Source organism: Marmota monax, unplaced genomic scaffold, assembly GCF_021218885.2.
Source record: "Marmota monax isolate L192 unplaced genomic scaffold, Marmota_monax_Labrador192_F-V1.1 WCK01_AAM20220418_F8-fsc00193, whole genome shotgun sequence".
In the NCBI taxonomy this organism is placed as follows: domain Eukaryota; kingdom Metazoa; phylum Chordata; class Mammalia; order Rodentia; family Sciuridae; genus Marmota; species Marmota monax.
This window is the reverse complement of record NW_026695203.1, coordinates 3,358,722-3,380,616: the sequence shown is the minus strand read 5'-3', so window position 1 is coordinate 3,380,616 and position 21,895 is coordinate 3,358,722. Positions and strand designations below refer to the sequence as shown.

The 21,895-nt window shown below is 44.7% G+C and overlaps 1 protein-coding gene across 1 annotated transcript in view; it reads right to left on the bottom strand.

Annotated features, from left to right (window-relative positions):
- The window catches only part of Znf862 (zinc finger protein 862), a 31,903-nt gene extending 10,208 nt beyond the window's left edge, over positions 1–21,695 (bottom strand). The window contains exons 1-5 of the mRNA XM_046429815.2: positions 21,450–21,695; positions 15,327–15,438; positions 12,285–12,389; positions 9,146–9,837; positions 7,647–7,821 (exon numbers count right to left, since the gene is read on the bottom strand). Of these exons, the coding sequence (XP_046285771.1) occupies positions 7,647–7,821; positions 9,146–9,837; positions 12,285–12,389; positions 15,327–15,438; positions 21,450–21,473 (1,108 nt within the window). The 5' untranslated portion in view covers positions 21,474–21,695. The remainder of the gene's footprint in view (positions 1–7,646; positions 7,822–9,145; positions 9,838–12,284; positions 12,390–15,326; positions 15,439–21,449) is intronic.
- Positions 21,696–21,895: the final 200 nt, after the last annotated feature.

Genomic DNA, 21,895 nt, shown 5'->3' with positions numbered 1-21,895 from the left:
GGAGGCCCCAAAGTAGGAGCCAACCATCATCCATTCTCAAGCTGGACTATGGAGGCACACTTGGAAGGAGGATGGCCCTGGCCCTCACCCAGGAAGAAGGAATCAAGGAGCTAAAACTGGGTCAGGATATTGGGTATTAGAGATGTTTCTGGAAAAAGTTGTCAAGTGGATTATGAGTTTCTCTTTCCTACTATGGAGGGTGGTGTTTCTTTCTCCTAATTATAGAAATGCATCCTGAGTTATGTCCCCTGGAGCTGTGGGGCTGGCCATGAATCCAGGCCTAGGAAGGGTTAAAGGCAGATGCTGAGAGTGGGTGCCCTCACAGGGGCCCTGGTGGAAATTGCCTACATTCCCAAGGTTTGTCTGAGCAAAGGATAATTATGTACTCTCCATGGTCCAGGTGTGGGCCATGCAGGGAAGAGAAGAGGTCCAGAACCATACTTCAGAGGTTCTGCCATGATAGCTGTTTCCTGGTGTGATGGTCCCTCCATGAAGGAACCTAAGAAGAAAGTCAAAGAAGACATTTACCCATGTCAAGAGGTCCCTAGAAGCCAGGTATGATGGTGCCCACCTGTGATCCCAGCAACTCAGGAGGCTGAGGCAGAAGGAATGCAAGACCAGCCTCAGCAACTTAACGAGACCCTCAGGAACTTAGAGAGATCCTGTCTCAAAATAAAAAATACAAATGACTCGGGATGAGCTTAAAAAGTAAAAAGCACTCCTGGGTTCAATCTTGAGTACCACCCCCCCTGCAAAAAAAAAAAAAAAAAAAAAGGTCCCCGGTGACAGGGTTGGGAGGGGGTTGGTCTGTGGAACCCAAACATATCCAAAGAATCAGCTTTAAACTATCACAGTTGTAAAGAGCTGGTGTCAGATGACAGGGAGGCCAGGTAAACCATTCCTGTACATCTCTTACTTACCCCATTTCCCTCCCGGGGTGCAGCAGAAGCCCTGGAATAAGCTGGGGGCAGGAAGACAATAGCCCTTGTCTTTATTAAAAAACGTTTATTTTTGTGGTACTGAGGATTAAACCCAGAGGCCACCTACCACTGAGCCACCCCTCAGTCCTTTTTATTTTGAGACATGTTTTGGCTAAGTTGCTGAGGCTGACCTCAAACTTGTAATCCTCCTGCCTCAGCGTCCCTAGTTGCTGGGATCACAGGCATGTGCCACCAGGCCCAGCAGCTCCTCTCTTCCTTTTATGATTCCAGATTCTAGACCTGAAGCAGGATGAGGTAGAAAGGTAAGAAACTTTAGTATTAATAGAAGTACACTTAGCATTAATGGAGGACTAGACTTTTGTGGTCTAGCTTTTTTCTTTTTTTAGTAAAAATTTGATATAATTTCAAACTTAATAAAAGTTTCAATAGTAATACAAGGAATGCCAATTGTTTATATTTTGTCCCATTTTTCTTTCATGAGCTCACATGCACACTCACTCTTTGCATGTAGATATATGATTAATATTTTTCTGAACCATTGAGAGTAAATTGTTATCACGACCCTCCATCCTGTGTGTATTACTCAAGGACATCCTCAAGGGCAGCAGACAGAACTCTAACTTGGCATTGGTGATGCTCACACTGGCCTGATCTATTCCCTGCGGGTGTGGATACGATCTGTGAACAGGGGATGTCACTCCTGTGATCATTTTATGTTGGGTGACAAAGAGAGGGCATCCAGGCAGACTGGCCTCATTCCAGAGCCTTTTAAAAGCTGGGAGCATTCTCCAGCTGGAAGCTAATGGGGAAGCCAGAGTTCCGAAGCACAGGACACTCTGTGCACTGTTGCTGGCCTGAGAATGGATGTGGCCACAGGAGAGGAACTGCAAGTAGCTGTCGGGAGCTGAGAGATCCCAGCTTGACAGAAAGCAAACCAGGCCCTCAGCTCTACGACCACAAGGAGCAGGGTTTGTCACCAAGACAGCCATTCTCCCCCAGAGCCTCTAGGAAGAGCTCCTGGACCAGCATCTTAATTCTGGCCTGAAACCTTAAGCAGCAAGCCCTGCTGAGGCCACCTGGACTCTGACCTAGAGAGCTGAAAGGCAGTGAGCGAGTGTGTGGGACTTTGTTCTATAGAAACGTGTGTCCTATACAACTAAAGCATATGACCCAAACCAGATTATTGAACATTGACATAATACTATTATCTAATTCACAGCTCACAACTAAATTCCTCTGCTTGTCCCCCAAATGTTCTTTATAGAAGTCTATTTTTGCCAGCCCAGCATCTGACTTGGCATCAGGCATGCGGTGCCACAGCTTTTAGTCTCCATTAGTTTGGAAATGTCCGTCAGCCTTCCTTTACCCTCTTAATCAGGACATTTCTAAAGGGTGCTGCACTGGACATTTCACTCATTACCTAGAGGATGTTCTGCTGTCTGGGTATGACAAGAAAAAGTCACAGGCCCTGTCCTAGATTTGACCCAGAGGTGAGAGAGAAGATCCCCAGGACTGACGTGCAGCTGTGGTGACGAGAGCGCCAAGCTGTTTTCTGAATGCACCTACCCAAGCTACTCTGTAGACTAATGGCCAACAGATCATCTGGAAATAGGAGGAACTGACTGGAAAACACAGTTCAAAGACTTTCAGGAGGAGGACTCAGAATCAAGGCAGGACAGGGGACCATCAGGTTGGCATTATAAGTCTTACTGGGACTACTTTGATTAAAAACATAATTTTGAAGAAATATTTTAAAAGAATAATTGGAAAAAAACAACCAACCAAATACCTGCAAATATACTCTGTTTGCCTCAGATTATATTTCCCTTGGGGACTGTCCACCTTTTTGACTGCCACCAGCACCCTGGCCCCAGGAGCAACCAAAACCTTTTCTTTCTGTTTCCTTCAGAACAAGTGACAAAGGGAATTTCCAAACAGACTTTCCTAAGCTCTAGTAATGAAAGGGACCGAGGGGACTAACCACTGTGAATGCACAAGCACAAACCAAAACACTCCATAAACATCCAAAAAGAGGACTTGGCTTGCAAAGGAGACTTCTGATCATTCTGGGCTGACCTCATCCGAGGCTAGCGGACCCTATCCCACTTTCCACTATGGCCAAAGTCAAACCAGAGTTTCAAGTATGAAAATAAAAGAACATCCAGAAACTCTGCACAGTGATAATTAAAATAGCTGTAAAAGAGTGAGTCCACTGAACAGGAAACATTAAAGATAAAACAGAAGGGTGGAGTAGAGCAGAATGGTAGAGTGCAAGACCCTGGGTTCCACCCCCTAGCACTGCAAAACAGGGTGGGAAAAAAAGCCTCTTTCCCCATAATCAACATAATCAAGATGAATGTTCTTGCCAGGCAGAGCAGCACATACCTGTAATCCCAGCATCACCGATGGTATGTGAGGCAGGAAGATAGAAAATTCAAAGCTAGCCTCAGCAACTTAGTGAGGCCCTAGCAACTTTGTGAGACTCTGTCTCAAAATAAAACAAAAAGGGCTAGAGATATAGCTCAGTAGTTAAGCACCTCTGGTTTCAATCCCAGTACCAAAAAAAAAAAAAAAGTTTTTGTAAGTTCAGCACTATTGATAAGACAGTTGGCAAGGCCAAGGAATATGTGGCAGGTGAGTGGGTATAACATGGAAATGCACATCTGTCAAAAAGCTTCAGTCTATGCTAAACTAATAGAAATTATTATCAAGCTAGGAGTGGTGGCACACACCCATACTCCTAATGACTCAGGTGGACTGCAAGTATGAGGGTAGTCTCCGCAATTTAGCAAGACTCTAAACAATTTAGTGAGACTCTGTCTCAAAATAAAAAATAAAAAGGGCTGGGGATATGGCTCAGTGTTGCACCCCTTGGTTCACACCAAAATCAAATAAATACTCATCTCATTCTAGTCAGAATGGCAGTTATCAAAAATACAGACAACAATAAATGTTGGTGAGGATGTGGGGGAAAAGGCACACATTGCTGGTGGGACTGAAAATTGGTGCAACCAATCTGGAAAGCAGTATGGAGATTCCTTAGAAAACTAAAAATGGAACCACCATTTGATCCAGCTATCCCATTTCTCGGTTTATATTCAAAGGACTTAAAAACAGCATACTACAGGGACACAGCCACATCAATGTTCAAAGCAGCTCAATTCACAATAGCTGAACTGTGGAAGCAACCTAGATGCCCTTCAAAAGATGAATGGATAAAGGAACTGTGGTATGTATACACAATGGAATATTATTCAGCATTAAAAGAGAATAAAATCATGGCATTTGCAAGTAAATGGATGGAGTTGGAGAATATCATACTAAGTGAAGTAAGCCAATCCCAAAAAACCAAAGACCAAATGTTCTCTCTGATAAGCGGATGCTGATCCAAAACAGGGAAGGGAGAGGCATGGGAAAAATGGAGGAACTTTGGGCAAAGGGGAAGGAGGGTGGGGAGGGTGCAGGGGGCAGGAAAGATAGTGGAATGGGATGGACATCATTAGCCTAGGTACATGTATGACTGCACATAGGGTGTGATGCTACATTGTGTACAACCCTAGAAATATAAAGTTGTGCTGCAATTGTGTACAATGAATCAAAATGCATTTTTCTGTCATATATACCTAATTAAAATAAATTATAAAAAACACAAAAATAAATAAATAAATAAATAAATAAGGCTGAGGATGTAGCTCAGTGGTTAAGCACCTCTAAGTTCAATCCCCAGGACCAAAAAAGAAAAGAAATTAATATCAACATTGTCTGTATTAAATTGAGACTATCTGTTTAAAAACAGGCTCAATAGTGTTAACTCTAAAAGAACATTTTCTTTTTCAGTTGAAACTCTAATTGTGTTTTCAGTTGTAAACTCTGATAAGAAGCAGTCAAAAACTGAGTTCATTTCAAGAAGAAGTTCTACTTACCAAAAAATAATTAAAAGAATGCAAAATAATATTTGTTTTTTAACTCTTAAAGCACTTGCCACAGGGAGCTCAAGTGTAGGCAACTAAAAGAAATAATCCAAAGTAAAAATATTGATTAGAGAATCTTCACTATGTTTTAACACTGTTTTCTACCCTAATTATTGGCCTGATTCCTTTTAAACATACAAATCACATATGCCTGGCTATGTTTACAATTCCCAGGCTCCGTAACATGCTTTTACTTCAAACAAGAGAATGTATTTAAGTTGGAGGAGGGTGAAGAGAGACTGGCTGGACACTGAACTGAAGTACCTCACAGGGATCCCAAGTGCGGTTCAGACCCAGGACTCTGCACTGCTTTCAGTTCAGGACAAGCCCACTCTCCATAATGTGGGAGACCAACCTCACACGTGACTGAGTTAACTCCCCTGCTGGGCGATGTGGCATCAGGCACCCACGCTGCTAGACTGCTTGGCTCTTCTAGGGTTCGAGTGACTGTGTCTTCGTGCCCGGATGTGTCTTGCTACATCCCCATGGGTGGAGAAATGCTCACCTGTTCCTTTGTAATATAACCCCTTGCCCTGTTTAGGATAGCATGTTCCATGGAAGTGCCTTGTATGTGTCCCCTTCTCTTACTGTGCCCTTGGGTGTGGCCTACCCAGACGTCAGTCAACTTGCTGACAGTGGACATCATGAAGATAGACTCAGCCCCCTGAAACCTGACCTCTTGCCTCATTTGAATAGCTTCCCTCAATAAAAGGGGTCAGCCGTGCTTTCTCTCTCTCTCCCTCCCTGTGGACCCTTAAGGTCAGAGGAGCCGTCCCAGCGACCCCAAAGAAAAAGGTATTTATGTCTCTTGTGTGGTTATTTTGTGCAGCCCAGTCAGCCCACTTTTCCTGGAGCCTTTTAGTCGCGGCACCATAAAGCCTTCCTAATTCCTGATCCAACCCACAAGCAAATTAGCTCCCCGTCCTCTGATTATATTTTTTGCTCATTGAACAAAACTTCACCAAGTCTAAACTATACTCCAATTTCCCCTACTTAGTGAACATTTCCCCACTTCCTAACTCAAAACAAAGAAAAGAAAATTTACAATGCTTAGCTCATGTGTCAAAATACAAAACCTGTGGGATCAAGTACAGGCTAAACAAGATAGAGCTAGCACCCACTGCACTGCAAGGAGCCTGCTCTCCACAGTGACAGCGACCTGTTCCTTTCACAACTCTTCACAGGAGCTCCTGTGTTGCTGCGCGTTACTTTAAAGGAAAACCCAACTTTTGCCGGTGTATACGTTCACAAATCAATTTCCTCTGGTTCTCATTGTTTCTCAGCACAGCAGGGTAGCAACTGTCTTTGAAGGTACACTGTGTTCAAGTGCCCTGGACTCAAATACGAAACTTCTGTCACCACAAAATAAACCATGACTTAAGCCATTTCTGAATGTTTGGGAGGCCATTTACGAATTAGGGACAATTGTGGTGTGGTGCACATGCACTTGCCTAGCATGTGCAAAGCCTGGGTTTGATCACCACACTGTAAAAAGACTGATGAACAATTATTAAAAACAAATACACAGTGCAATAATATTTAGAAAATAGTCCAGATCTTAGCTGGAGTGTAAAAAAAGGGGCATGAAATCAATGAAGTCATATTATCCTTGCTGCTTAAGTCTACAGAAGTCTGACGTGGGTTATTGCTGCAATTCCTAAGTTAACACAGCAGCCCGCTGTGGCAAGCTTCTACTGTGACACTAGATATAGGCTGGTAAAATAAAGAAAGAAATACAAGCTCTGGAAGATGAAAAGCTGTCTTCCCATCTTATGCTGCATAAGAACCTTGGGAGTCTGCAGGAAGGAGGGAAAGTGAAGAAGAAACAGACACAGGGGAGGATGATGCGGTAGCCATCACTACCTCCATAACTCTCCATGCTGCATGCCCTCACCTAGTGAACTGATGCCCAAGGCTGCCAACCTGTGCTGGCACCTGGGTGAAATGGAGGAGCCTCAGCACTGCTGCACAGACAGGAGCATGGGACCCACCGAGAGGCCCTTTTACCTCCAGCCTTTGCTCCTGCTGTCATGCAAGATGCCCTTCCTCCTTCCTGCGCACCTAGTTTTGACTGTTTAAACAGATCCTCCCTGTGAAGAGATCCTGATCCCTTCCTCCCACACCCAGATTGACAGGGCCCTACTTCAGTGGCCCCAGGGCAGTCTTTCTTGAAGCTCCTATGGAGGTTGCCTGTGTCATTTGACAGTTTCTCATCTAAATGTTTACCTCTCAAATAAGTCCCTTGAAATTAGAGGCCTTGGTCTGCGCTTGTTCATTAGCACTTATGGAGACACTCCATAAGTGTTTGGTGGAGGACAGACAGGTGGATGGACAGGTAGATGGATGAAGAGGTGACAAAGTACAGTATTCCAAAGCAGAGAGAGTTCTGAGTAACAAAAGACATGAACCCTCTCTGCCCACAACAAGGGAAGAGCAGAAATGGGAAGAGGGCCACAAGCCATAGATGTTTATGTGGGTTCTGAAGTCAATTGATTTTGGCATATAAAAGACTACAGGAAGCCAGATGTGGCGGTGCATGCATTAATGCTAGCAATTAAGGAGGCGGAGGGAGGAGGATTGCAAGTTCAAGGACAGCCTCAGCAACTTAGCAAGATTCTGTCTCAAAAAATAAACAGTGCTGGGGATGTAGCTCAGTGGTAGAGTGCTGACAAGACCCTGGATTTAATTTCCAATATTGGGGGGGAAAAATGAAAAAGACTACAGGAAGCTTTACCCAGGGATGCCAAGAGCTCATAGTTCATCCGCATCACGTCTCTGTACAGCTCCTTCTGCCACTTGTCCAGCAGGCCCCACTCTTCCCGGGTGAAATACACTGCCACATCCTCAAACACTGCCGGGAGCTCCCCAGACACCACAGGAACCTCCAGCAGCCCCTCTTCAGGAGGGTCCTGCAACAGAGAGCAGTGCTGCTCAGCTCACCTTTGGAGTCAGATACCACTTGTCACTTCCAGCAGCCTTTGAGAAGCCCACCAGGAGACCCAGATGCATGCTGAGGAATTAATTTCTTCACTGGAAGTCAAAGAATCAAATTTGTGAGGCCCAGAATTAGTAGGTAAAACCAAATAGGCCTCAGTCAGATCCTAGGATCTCCTGGGAGAAAACAAAAACACATGGGTAGGAATTTCAGTGGAGCCTCTAACTGCACCCTGTCTTCTAGAGTCCTAATAGGGGTGCCCTCTGCTCTTCCATGACTACAGAGGGGATTGCCTGCCTCTGGGAGCGTCGGCTGGGCTTTCCCTATGGGACATGAAGAAAGACAGCAAAAAGAATTATGGATACTTATAATCAGTGACTAAGCTTACGCATGTCTTACTGCTAAAGGAATTCATTATAAAGGTTTGACTTGTTTATTGGCTTCCAATACTGAAAAAAAAAAAAAAAAAAGAGAACGAGAAAGAAACTTTGCTGTTTTTCAGGACTCTGGAAAAATTCATGCTTACTAATTTCAGCTGGGTTCCTTATGGTGCTAGCTCTGAGGCACACCCAGGCTACTCTCGCTGGACTCCCAAAGGAGCACTAACAGTGGTTGATAGTAACATTCTACTCACACGCAACAGTTCAGAATGGGGAAAATTCCAAGTAACACGGCTTCCTCAGAGACCAACTTTCCAGAAAACTATAATTCAAAATAAACAAGGCAAATGCTAGAGTTGTTTAGGACCCAAGCAGCACTACAGGAAGCAGAAGGAAAGCAGGAGCAGGTTGTCAAGGGCCCTGGGCAGAGTCCCACATTTACAACACTTCTCCTGAGGCTCCGTCTCCTGACACGGTGAGTTACTAACACCAGCTCCACAGCTTCCTAACAACATTAGACAAACTATCGTACAAGATGTTTGAAAAAACTCTGCAGAGTTTAAAAGTGCTACATCACTCCACAAGTTGAAGTTGAAATTTTAAAAATACTGATTATTTAAGAGCTCTGTGGTCACTGTGTGATTGTGGATTATTTCTTGAATTTTGTAGGTTTTGGATTCTGGATAAAGATTATCATTCCTTATATCAGAAGTTAGATGTTCTAGTTGGGTGCGGTGGCAGATGCCTGTAATCCCAGCAGCTCGGGAGGCTGAGGCAAGAGGATTGAGAGTTCAAAGCCAGCCTCAGCAATGGGGAGGGGCTAAGTAACTCAGTGAGACCCTGACTCATACAAAATAGGGCTGGGGATGTGGCTCAGTGGTTGAGTGCCCCTGAGTTCAATCATTATGTATGTATTACCTGACTGCAGAATTCAATAGTGTCATTACACAAAATGTTAATGTCTGAAGAGATGTCACTGGTGATTTCTTTTTGTCTCACATCTGAAATGCAGTCTAGATACAATGCAGGGTTTGCTGCACTCCCTCCAAGGTCCTCTAGTTCTGCTCTCGAGCTTGGCAGGAGGTTGGCCATACTATCAAAGTCTTCCAGAGGCCCTGGGGGGTAGAACATGGGATAATCTGCTGTGAAGAGGTGCTCAGAGCTGGCCAGGACCTCTGAAGAACTATCCCTGATGCTCTGGAAACGGGCTGCCCAGATGGGGTCCCTGGCGGCCAGGGCATTGACACAGAACATATGGGCTTTGCTCTTGGCATGATATTTGAGAGTCTCCACCTTGAATGGTCCTGTGTAACCTTCTATTAATCTTGACCGTTTGTCCCTGACAGATGGGTATTCTCTGCAGGCACAGCAAAACAGAGCTGTCTGTTCCTCATTCATGATCAACCATGGAAACTGTGCAAACCATGACTTCTGGATAGATCGGGGTTTCAGAGGTTTCTTGCTTCTCCCTGTCCAGTCTCCCTTGATGGTGTCACTCTCCACACTGCAGCGGCCAAGGCAAGCTTTCTTCTGAGGTGGCACGTACAGTCCACCTTCCCTGGTAGCACCCTGCACATCCATTTCTCCCATGTAGCCCACCTGATCTTTTCCTTTAAAAAGAAGAGACAAAAGGAATTTGCTTTGAAATTCTATGATCAGAGCCCACAATTCACAGTGGATCTGCTATGAAAGGTGGAAAGCACATGCTCAGTCCAAAGTGACACAGCCTGTGTTCTTGTAGGAGCTCTACCATACTTGAATTCTCCACTTCTAGTTTCTTGGAGTTCCCAGGTCCACCTTGCCTAATCCAGAAGAAAAATCCTTGTTGGGAGCTGAGCACCCCCTGGCTTTGAGTGATGGAAATGTGGAGACTGGCTTCCCTGACCAGGAGGCAGGTGGATCCCCATTTCGGCTCAGCAGAGGAGCACAGCTTTGGGAGTGGGTGTTACCCAATGGGAGTGGGCTGTCTCTTGTAACATGACCCCTCTGCCTTATATGGATAGAGTGTTCTTTTGAATAGCCTACCTCTCTTTCTTGCCTGCCGTGCCTCCTTTGTGGGAGCTGGGTCTGGGGGTGACAGAAACCAAAGAAAAAGGTATTTTCTCTGTCTGTGTGTCATTAATTTGTGCCAGCCCAATTCTCCTGAAGTGACCCTGACTGGTTTAGTTGTGTGTAGGATATGCTGACAGATATGTATCAGACATGTTTTAAGCAAACCCCTTTTTAAAAAACAATTTAAAGGAAAGATACACCCAGCCAAAGGAAGATCTTTGCACTTTGATCAATACAAGCTAAGACAGCAGTGCAATCTTCAGGGGTTCAGAACTTAATTATTTACTTACTTTTGTAGTACTGGGGATTGAACCAGGGCCCTGAGCACATGAAGCAAGTGCTCTATCACTGAGTCACACCCCCAGCTCTCAGAACTTACTTTTGGATAAGAACATAGGTATAAGAAAACACAGGGTTAAACTTGGTCATTAAAGCCAGTTAACTAGACTCCTTGCTCTCCAAGAGCCCCCTGCTGTGGTAGGCCTAACAGAGAGGCATCAGCATCCTGTACCTTTAGGGCAAAAGTTACTTATCTCCTGGGCACTATTTTTATCTCCAGATAGTTTTACCTAAGCTGTGATCCATCTCTGAGTACAGTGGTCCCCTGTGGTCTACAGTGAGTACATTCCAAGGTCCCCATGGATTCCTGGGCCATGGACACCAAACTATATATACTATGTTTTTTCCTATCTATACATGGATGGGATACAGTTTAATTTATAAACTAGGCACAATAAGAAACTGACAACAATAATAAAGTAGAATAATGATAACAACATAAGTTATGAGAATGTGATCTCTCTCTCCTTCAAGTATCTTACTGCTTGTTACTGGCCATGGTTGGCCGAGGTGACGAAATAGTAGGAAGTGACACCATGGACAAGGGGACTGCTGCACTTCTACTTGGCGAAGCTGACACAGGCTTGAGCAAAACCCAACTTCCTCTTTCCAAAGAGGTGAAGACTCTCGTAATCTCATGAGGATTTTCTTCTTCAAACTGCACTAGAAGTTTCTTTTTTCCCTCCTTCCTTGAAATGTACCTTAGAAACTCTAACACACTAAAGCCATTTCTTCTGTATTAACATAAGTTTAGATGGCCAGTGGCCAAGAACTAGACATTGGCTCCAAACCAATGGACCTGTCTATAAAACAGTTAACCCCAAGAGCTCAAAAGTGTTAACACAGTCAACAGGCTCCAAATGTGATGTGAAATCAAACAAAACAAATGAGCCTCTTTATTTATTTATATATTTGCTTGTTTGTTTATTTACAGTACTTGGGCTGAGCTCAGGAGAGCTCTACCACAGTACAGCCCCAGACATTTTTATTTTGAGACAGTTGCCCAGGTTGGCCTTGAACTTGCAATCCTCCTGCCTCAGCCTCTCAAGCAGACAGAAATAGCCAGGATTATGGGTATGCATCCCCATACTTGGCTTCTGTGATTCTTTATAGTCACTGACTATGGTCCATTTGAGAAACCACAGGGAGAGCAAACTTCTGTGATTCAAATCATATAGGCTTATTCCCCACGTCCTTCTCCCATAGGGGGAGTTGGGTTAACTCTCATCTTATATAACAAGTTGCCATCTGGCCTGGCTCTAGCTAAGCCAACTGCAGAGAAGCTTATCAAACAGGAGAGGAAAGAAAAATCTCTAGGACTTAGCAGACGGCTGTTTCTTCATTTCTTCACTCTTCCTTCATTTGCTGATTACCTATGGTACATGTACTGTGTGCCAGGCATCATTACAGGCACTGGGAATATGGTAGAAGATGAGAGAACCACACCTTCTGGGAACAATAAGCATATACTTCAGGGTAGAAATCAAAGACAGGGAGCCAAGAGGGCAGAGAAGAACACTGGGAGAGGCGTGCATATTCAGATAAGGTGACACCCAGGGGAAGAGCAGACTTGCAGATATGTCAGGTACTCTGATGAGAATGGTCCTGGTACCCCTCCCTGTTCCCTCCTGCTGAGCTCTGTCTCTGGGGCATAGGCCACACTCACCGGGGTGATGGTCCAGGAGACTCCTCTGGCCTTGGACATTGCCTGGCCATGGCTTGGACACTTTCCCAAACTCACAGAAGAGTTCAGGGCTGGTAACAGTTGGGCCTGAGTTGGAAATAGAGAAGAGCAAGTAAGGGTGTGCCTCTAGGCCCAGTATGAAGTCGGGTCCTTCCTTGGCATTGTGAACACAACATTGTGTTCTCTTGGAGTTGTGGACGAGGAAAGCAGGAGCGGGTGGTTTAGCATAGTAGTTTGGAAACTCTGCAGAGAGAACCCTGAGAGAATGGGGACACAGTGTGAAATGTAATGGTTCAGTTGGATGCTCTCAAGCCCAAATGGTGAGGGGAACCTGATACTACAACTGAGGAAACCGGACTGGGCATGGAGGTTGCGGCAGCCTAGAGGACCCTGTAGATGGGGGCAGTGGTTACTCAGTTCCAGAAGGCTACTGCACAGAATGCAGACTCAGAGCTGCCACACAGTCCCATTTGTTAAGAGAAGCCAGACATCCTTATTTTTATATGAAAATTCTTAATGGCTGTTATGTTTGAGACAAAACAAGAAAGTTTGGAGGACAAATGACTGGGTTATAGCCTTAACCTAATCAGTGAATTAACTCCTGATGGGATTAACTGAGTGGTGACTGGAGGCAGGTGGAGTGTGGCTGGAGGAAGTGGTTATTTGGGGATGTGGCTTTGGGGTATATATTTTTATCTGGAGAGTGGAGTCTCTCACTCTCTTGATTCCTGATCACCATGATGTGAACTGCCTCCTTCCATCACACTCATCTACCATGATGTTCTGCTTCACCTTAAGCTTTGAGGAATGGACTCTGCTGTCTATGGATCGAGACCTCTGAAACCATGAGCCCTCAAATAAACTTTTCCTCCTCTACAAGTGTTTGGTTGGGTCTTTTAATCAGAGCAGTGAAAAAGCTGACTGAAACAGAAATTGGTACTGAGAAGTAGGGTCATTGTTATGCCTAACCTGATCCTGTGGTTCGAAGTTTTCTGAGCTTTTTTGAATTGGTGAGAGGAATTTTGAGATATTTAACAGTGCAAGCTGGAAATGCTTTAGGTTGTTGTAAGCGGAGCTTAATGGCTGATTCTAGTGGAGGTCAGAAGACCAGAATGCCAATAGGACCATGGACATTAAAGATAGGGCTCAAGAGGGTTCAGAGGATGACTCTATTGGAATTTGGAGTAGAGGCCCTTTGTGTTATGTTCTGGCTGAGAAACTGTCTTCATTTTGCCCATGTCTAGAGACTTTCTGTGAGGCTGATTTTAAAAGCAATGAACTTCTTAATCTGGTAGACAGCATTCAAGAAGTGGCATGGGTATTGCTGGTGGCTTTTAGCCAAGGTTATTGTGATATTCAGGAGCAGAGAGTGGAGCAGAAATTTGAAAACTTGGACCTGAAAGTTGGGAGTAAAAATGGGGCAAAACAAAACAACTATAATCTTTAAGTCTAATCTGAGCTGCTACTATGCAACTTCTGGCTTAGGAGAATCCATGGTTTTCCTGTCCCTTTAGCAGGCACAGAAAGACCAACCCAGCTGCAACCTCTCCACCAATAGAAAGCTCTTTGCTCTTACCATGCCTTCATTTTTTCTTCATGGAAAGAGAAGATAAAGGCATGGGAGATAGTCATCCAACTGCAGTCAGGGAATACAGGTTGGCTCCCCTCACCTGAAAAGCTTGGTGTCCAAAGTATTTCCGTTTTTGGAACATTTGCAAAGACTTTACTAGCTTAGCACCCTTAATCTGAAAATTCAAAATCCAGAAAGCTCTGGAATCCAAAACTTTTTCTTTCTTTTTCTGGTGCTGGGGACTGAGCCTAGAGGTGCTCTACCACTGAGCTACACTCTCAATTCTTTTTTAAAAATTTTATTTATTTTATTTTGAGACAGGGTCTCATTAAGTTGCTCAAGCTGGCCTTAAACTTGTGATCCTTCTATTTCAGCCTCCCAAGTCACTGGGATTACAGGCATGTGCCACTGCATATGGCATGAAATCCAAAATCTTTTGAGTGCAGGTGACTCTTAAAAAAAAAGTTCTAGACTTTGTGGGCATTTCATGTTTTCAATTTTTGGATTAGGAATGCTCAACCTGCACAATACAACATACACATGTTGATACAACCACTCTTTCCTTGGTACAGAAAATCTACCCTCAGAAGCATAGAAAAAAGCATTTAAAAAATAAAGGATGGGCTGGGGTTGTGCTCAGCAGTAGAGAGCTTGCCTAGTGCATGTGAGGCTCTGGGTTTGATCCTCAGCACCACATAAAAATAAATAAATAAATAAAACAAAGCTATTGTGTCTAACTACAACTAAACATAAATTAAAAAAAAAATAGAGGAGATGAAAGATACCTACATTTGTACAAAGTTTTAAACTGTTTAATCTCATTAAATCTCTAGGCAATTCTAAGAGAATGACCAAGGCTTAAAAAGGCAAAAGGAATGCCAGTATCCAGTGGCAGAATTGGAAGAGAGACCAGATTTCCATAGCAAGTCTGCTGCTCTTCCCACTACTATTTACTAACCCCATGGCCCTATGATCTTCGCAGATTCACAGACTAGTCTTTCTACTGGGGGGATATTCTGAGGCATCCAGAAGACAGACCTCAAGGTATCCTTGGCAAGCCAGACTTCTCTAATCTCCTCATTAATTTAAGGGGAGAAGGGAAAGGGTGGTGTGTAGTTTGCAGGAAAGTAAGATGTGAGACTGAGCAGAGGAGTCATGTAAAAATTCCTACAAAGGGACACACCTTAATCCCAACAACTCAGAGGCTTAGGCAGCAGGGTTAAAAGTTTGAGGCCGGCCTCAGTAACTTAGCAAGGACCTCAGCCATTTAAGGAGACCATGTCTCAAAATAAATAAATAAATAAATAAATAAATAAATAAAGGGCTGGGGATGTAGCTCAGTAGTACAGTGGCCCCAGAAAATTCTCCAATATGTCTTGGCCTGGTTGGGGATATCACACTGTCCTGGTTGGGGATCTACACTGACAGTGGTGGAGACATGTAGAAATCCATACCAAGTGGTGGCACCAGCTTGTCAGAACCATAGAAGTCCTTCTGCTGCTGACTCAGCAGCATCCATTCCTCCTGGAGCAAGTACACTGTGATATCATCAAATGTCACAGGAGCCTGCAAGGAAAAATGACACCTGTGAAGTACCAACTTCTTCCTGAGATCGGCCTTCCATACAGTGTTCACAACCACCCAAGGCGCCCCTACTCTGGGAATTTACCAGCTTTGGGGTTGGGGGTGGAGGCACAGTCAATTTACATGCATGACCTACTCACTCCCTGGGTGCAAATCACAGTGAAAATAAGGCACGTTGTTCTTCAAGTGCCACTCAGTGAAACGAAGTACAGCCATAAAGAGAGCTGACTGAAGAACTTCCAGATGTTTCCCTGCAGCTCCTCACCTGCTTCCCACACTCCCCATTATCTCTCTGCCAAGGATTTATTTACAATTTATGGCACACTCTTTCAGAAAATCTCTTTTTTTTAAAAGAATTTTAATATTTATTTTTTAGTTTTTCAGCGGACACAACATCTTTGTTTGTATGTGGTGCTGAGGATCGAATCCGGGCCGCACGCATGCCAGGCGAGCGCGCTACTGCTTGAGCCACATCCCAGCCCAAGAAAATCTTTTTTAAAAAAATACTTTTTTAGTTATACATGGGCACAATATCTTTATTTTGTTCATTTATTTATTTTTAATGTGGTGCTGAGGATCAAACCCAGTGCCTCACATATGCAAAGCAAGTGCTGTCACTGAGCCACAACCCCAGCCCTCAGAAATTATTTTTTGAAGAAATTTACACACACACATACACACACACACACAGAGTTGCTGATGGACCTTTATTTATTTATTTATTTACTTACATGTGGTGCTGAGAATCGAACCTCACACATGCTAGGCAAGTGCTCTCCACTGAGCCACAACCCCAGTCCCAGCAAATCTTTTTTCAAAAAATATATTTATTTATAGATGGATACAATACCTTTATTTTATTTTTTAATGTGGTGCTGAGGATCAAACCCCCTGCTTCACACGTACTAGAAATACCACTGAGCCACAACCCCAGCCCCTTCTTTTACAAAATCTTGGACATGATAAATTTTCACCCTGGAAGATGTTTCAGATTTCTAGAAGTAGTTGAAAGAACTGTATCTATGAATGAAGTTGATGGTCAAGTCAGGCAAAGCTTTAGAGCTGAGATTGACATCTGGCATCTGTGTGGCTTGCAGAGAAGCTCTGGGGGTCTTCCACATTAAGATGGCCCCTTAACGAGCTCATCTGATTGTCTTTGTTCCCTGTGAATTTAAAAGAACACCCCCACCCCCCCCCCCAAAAAAAAACAAAGCTGCTCCAGGATGGGGAGCACAAAGAAGACACAATAGAACATAAATTTGGAAAGTGAAAAGCAGATGAAAAAGTAGTAACTGGGCAGATCCAAGAAAACGGAATCCTTACTTGGCGGAGAGCAAAGCTGGGACAACCCAGTTCCACTACTAAATCCTCAAAGGTTCAGGCACAGGAAATCCAGAGAAAAACAACATTTTGGGAAATGGAAGCATGCCACTTAAAATAAATGATACATCTATTTTAGCTCACATGGAATATGCTTCTTGAGAAAAACTATACGGGTAGTTCTAATCAGCTGCTAATATAAATTCAAAAATAATTTGAGCATTTTCTTAAGAATTAAAACATGTTCAGAAAATGTAGAAAATAAGTAGAAAAACACATTTTCTCTCTCTTTTTTTTTTTTTGTGGTGCCAGAGATTGAACCCAGGGCCTTGTGCATGCGAGGCAAGCACTCTACCAACTGAGCTATGTCCCCAGCCCCAGAAAAACACATTTTAAGGGGCTGGGGTTGTGGCTCAGTGGTAGAGCGCTTGCCTCGCACGTGCGAGGCCCTGGGTTCAAGCCTCAGCACCACATAAAAATAAATAAAATAAAGATATTGTGTCCATGTATAACTAAAAAATATATTAAAAAAAAAAACACATTTTAAGATCCCCATATTCCCATCACTGAAATAGAATTACTTTTAACATTCAGTATTATTTTGTCTATGAATATGTTTAAAAACAGACATGGAATTGTACTGTAAAATGTATGCTTTAAATAACTACTTGTGTGGAGAGAGTCTTCCAAAGTAAAATATGATTCGATCTCCAAAAGCTACTGCAGAATAGCCTGCATTCAAAGGAGGTACACAGGAACAGGGCCTTGAACATGAAAACAGTGGAGGAGGGCCAAGGAGGGGACCCCAAGATTATGTGGAAGGCATAACCCAGGAAGCCGGCTGCACACCAGGACCGGAGGCCTCCCTGCTCCTACTGGAGTAGGTTAAAATGCCTGTGACCATGGGAGGGGAGGGGAGGGGAGGGGAGAGGAAGGGGGGATAGGAAGGGCAGCAGAATAGACATTATTATTGCTGTATGTATATATGTGACTGTATGACCAATGTGATTCTGCAACCTGCACAATCAGAAAATTGAGAAATTATACCCCATTTGACTCAAATGTATGAAATGTCAAGATCATTGTACTGTCATGTGTAACTAATAAAAAATTAAATTAAATCAAATTTAAAAAATAAAAATAAAATACAATGCCTGTGACCAAGGACAAGCAGGGCTCCCTATTCACACCTTTCCCCCAGGGCTAAGGGGTAAGCATATGAGGGCCAGTGAGCCCCATCACCTTAGCCGCACAACCAGGAGTGTGGCTTGGACTGTCCGGATGATAAAGAGGTGTACTCCCAGCAAAAGTGACCACACTAAAACCTGGCACCCCTCTTTTAAACATTATGGCAAGAGCCTTCTGTTTCTGGATGATTGGCAATGTAAAGGAAACAAATCTGCTTAAATAAAAGGAATTCCTTATCTATAGAGGGTAAGAAGTGGCTTTGGAAATTCTATTTTAGTGATTCCTACCATCTACAGGATGAAGCTCTCGCTTCTCAGCTTGGTACCAAAGAGCCTCAATCTGTATCTCAGGGCTTCCCCACCAGGAGTCTTCCTTCCAGCCAGATTAGTACCATTGTAATCATTCAACCTACCATGCACCTTTCCTCTTCACCTACCCATCTTTAGATCCCATGATTGACCATTTCCTCCCTCTACTTAGAGCTAACCTGCCCACCAGGGTTCTATTCAATTCCATCTTTCATGAGGGATTTCATCACCTGGCCCCAGCCAGTGCTCCTTCCCTAGAGCTGGGAATGCTTTATTTCCCTTTTTAGTAGGTGGCACTCAGGAAACCAATGCTGATTGGCTTATTTTATAACTTCCTTCACCAGCACCACCCCTTTCTCTGATACCACATTATAAAGAATTTCATGGGCACTTAATTCATTTTTTCAGTCAACATACATCCATTATTTAAGTGGTTTTTGTTTGTGTTTTTGTATCACGAATTGAATTCAAGGGCACTTACCACTGAGCTACACCCCCAGCCCTTTGCATTTTAAATTTTGAAACAGGATCTCACTAAGATTTGGAGGCTGGCTTTGAATTTGCAATCCTCCTGCCTCAGTTTCCCAAACTGCTAGGATTATAGGCGTGCACCACCATGCCTGGCTTATTTCAGTGTTTCTATGTGCTTGCTGTGAGGTGAACCAAAGATATGAAGAGAGATTAAAATCCATCAGGCAGTGACAGACAACTACGCTATAAGTACGAGAGCAGAACTTTTTTTTTTTAAAGAGCCAGGTGCAGCAGCACATGCCTGTAATCCCAGCAGCTCAGGAGGCTGATGCAGGAGGATTGCGAGTTCAAAGCCAGCCTGAGCAAAAATGAGACACTAAGCAACTCAAGTGAGATGCTGTCTCTAAATAAAATACAAAATAGGGCTGGGGATGTAGGGATGTGGCTCAGTGGGACAAAAGTGCTGGGTGCCCTCTATCCATCATTCCACCAACAGTGAGATATCCTACTGCCATCCAATGGCCCAAGATTGCTTTCAGTTAACCAATGTCACAAAATAGCATCTATAGAAGATTCTAATAATTGACCAAGTTGCCACCTCAAGAGAACCCCTAGCTACCAACTTTGAGTCCCCCAAAACCACAGTCTACCCAGGCCATTGCCTTGTCATTCATTTGTAGCACATCTCACATTGCCAGTTGGTTTTACAATCAATTTATTTCATTTTTGGATAATATTCTTATTTATTAGGGTAGAAAACAAATATACTTAGGAAGGGTGAGCATATTTTTGAGATACTCTGCAATCAAAGATTAGAATCAAGAGTAGCGGGGTATGATAGTCACACCTGTAATCGCAGCTACTCCAGAGGCTGAGGCAGGAGGATTGAAAGTTCAAGGTCAGCCTGGGCAACTTGGTGAGTTCAAAATAAGTAAAAAGAGCTGGGGTGTAGCTTATTGGTAGAGTGCTTGCTTAGCATGCAGAAGGTTCTAGGTATCATCAATTCCCAGGATGGAGACAGAGGATTAGAATCAAGGGTGAAATTAGTGGTTGGATCCCAGAAGGACATCAATTCCTACTCCATTTCCCAAATATTTTTATTCTTCTCTTCCTGTTAAAGGCTAAAGCCTACCATTGACTGGAACAGTTTAAATCAACTCAATTCACTAATTCCAATTTTAATGCCTTTTTCTTTCTTACTTTTTTTTTCCCCCTAGAGTCTCAGGAGTCTCACTGTGTCATTCAGGCTGGCCTGAGATTCCTGAATGCAGGGACTACAGGCTTGCCCTGCTTGTCAAGTTATTATTATTTTTTTTACCCTCTTTCCCTTAAATTTTGCCCCTCCTCATCTAAATTCAGGTTCAATCTAAACTAATCTGGGGATATTATCTAAGGGTAAGGGCATTTCCTTTTCCTTTTTTGTATTCCCCAAAGTGCTTAACAAAATGCTGGCACATAGTTCCTTCCAATCTTTCTTTAGGTCCTATTGACTTTATTGTCTTGGCCTGGAGACTGTGTATGTGGCTCAGTGTGAAAAACGCATCATTGTAGCTTGTGGAGGGAAGGAAGATGGAAAAGGTGCTTAAGCAAGGAGTGTTTTTGCAAGTCTTCCAGCGCCTAGCCAGCCAGGTGCTAGATTTGCAAAGACTTTCCAGTCTTTCCAGGAATCTTTTTTTCCTGGATATCCTCCTATTCCTTCTTTCTGGGGTGTGTTCGAATTCCTAAGGTAAGTATTTCTGGAGGGCTCCTTCAGGCATCTTACTCAATGAACAAAGTCTTTATTAAATGGACACTTTTTTTTTCCTTTCAAGAAAGAGACTCAATAAACACTTGAAAATGTTTGCTGAGAGAATTCCCTGTGCCATAAAAATACAATCCTCAAGAACTGGGGACAAATCTCAATGGTAGAGCACTTGCCTGGCATGCCTGAGCTTCCCGCTCCAAAAAAGGAATTGGCTGCAAAGAACATCCAGAAAGATCTTAATCCCAGAAGCTGCCACTGTCTCAAAGTTAATGTGCCTACAATCACGGGGTTCTTTGACGCTGAGGCTGACACTGCCTCGGAGCTCTAACAACCCTTAACTGTTTCCAAGCACTTTCTCCCACCTCTTCCAACTCAAAGATCCTCTTGCCCAAAGCCTCAAACAAGTTTGTGGAATATGCTTCTAAGCAAAGCCCAGATGCTCCACGAAGTTGATAATCTAGAGAGAAGTGGGCAAGAAACATGCCAGATACCCCCTCACCCCCGCTTTTCAGCTCTTTCTGGGGAAGCAGGATGTAGGCAGGGCCGGCTCTCACCCCGCCTCTCGATCCCCACCCTTTGGCTCCCACTGGCGTCTTAACCAGCCTCAAAGCCTTAAAACCACCTGGGCCCCCTCCAGACCGCAGCGACGGTGAACGGAGACACGTAGCACTTTCCCAGCACTGCACTGGACCGGTCCCCCCAGCCGGCGCCAGCAGAGCGGTCATCTGGCCGGAGGGCGGCCGGCCAGGCGCTAGCAAGGGAGCGGGAAGATGCGAGAACCCGAGGGGTGGCGTCCATCCCAGAGGCAGCCGCCGAAGTGCGGAGGAAGCGCGGGAGGGCAAGCCCTTCCCTGCAGGGCTGGCTCAGCTGCCGGCACTTCTCCCGTACTGTCCCGCTCAGACAGAGCCTAGGCAGGGGTCCGCGGGAAGGGAGTGGGCGCCCCCGGGCCCTTCCAGTCCTACCTTCCCCGACTCCCTGGGCTCCATGGCCCCGCCGGCGCGGACCGTGCTGACCCCGCCACTGCCTCCAGGCCGCCCCCTCCCCCCGCGGCCCGGCCTGAGGATGATGCCGCCACGACCCACTTGGGTACCCCGGCTGCCGGAGCGGGAGGACGCCCTGCCGCGGAGGGAGCGCGGTCGAGAACTTTGCTCTGGCACGTCGGGGGCTGTAGCGCCAGAGGAGTGCGGAGAGGCGCTGAGCTGGGACCAGCGTCGTGCGAACGAACAGCTTTACGGCAGCCGCCTGGCCGAGGCGGCGGGGCATCACGGGAAGTGTAGTCCGGCGTGGGTGAGCGACTGTCGAGGCTTCTATTGGCTCCCGTAAGGCAGGGTCCTGATTGGACTCCGGGTGGTCGCTCTTTGCGCTTCTCACCTCCCTGGGCGATGGTTACTAGGCAACGGCCCAGGAG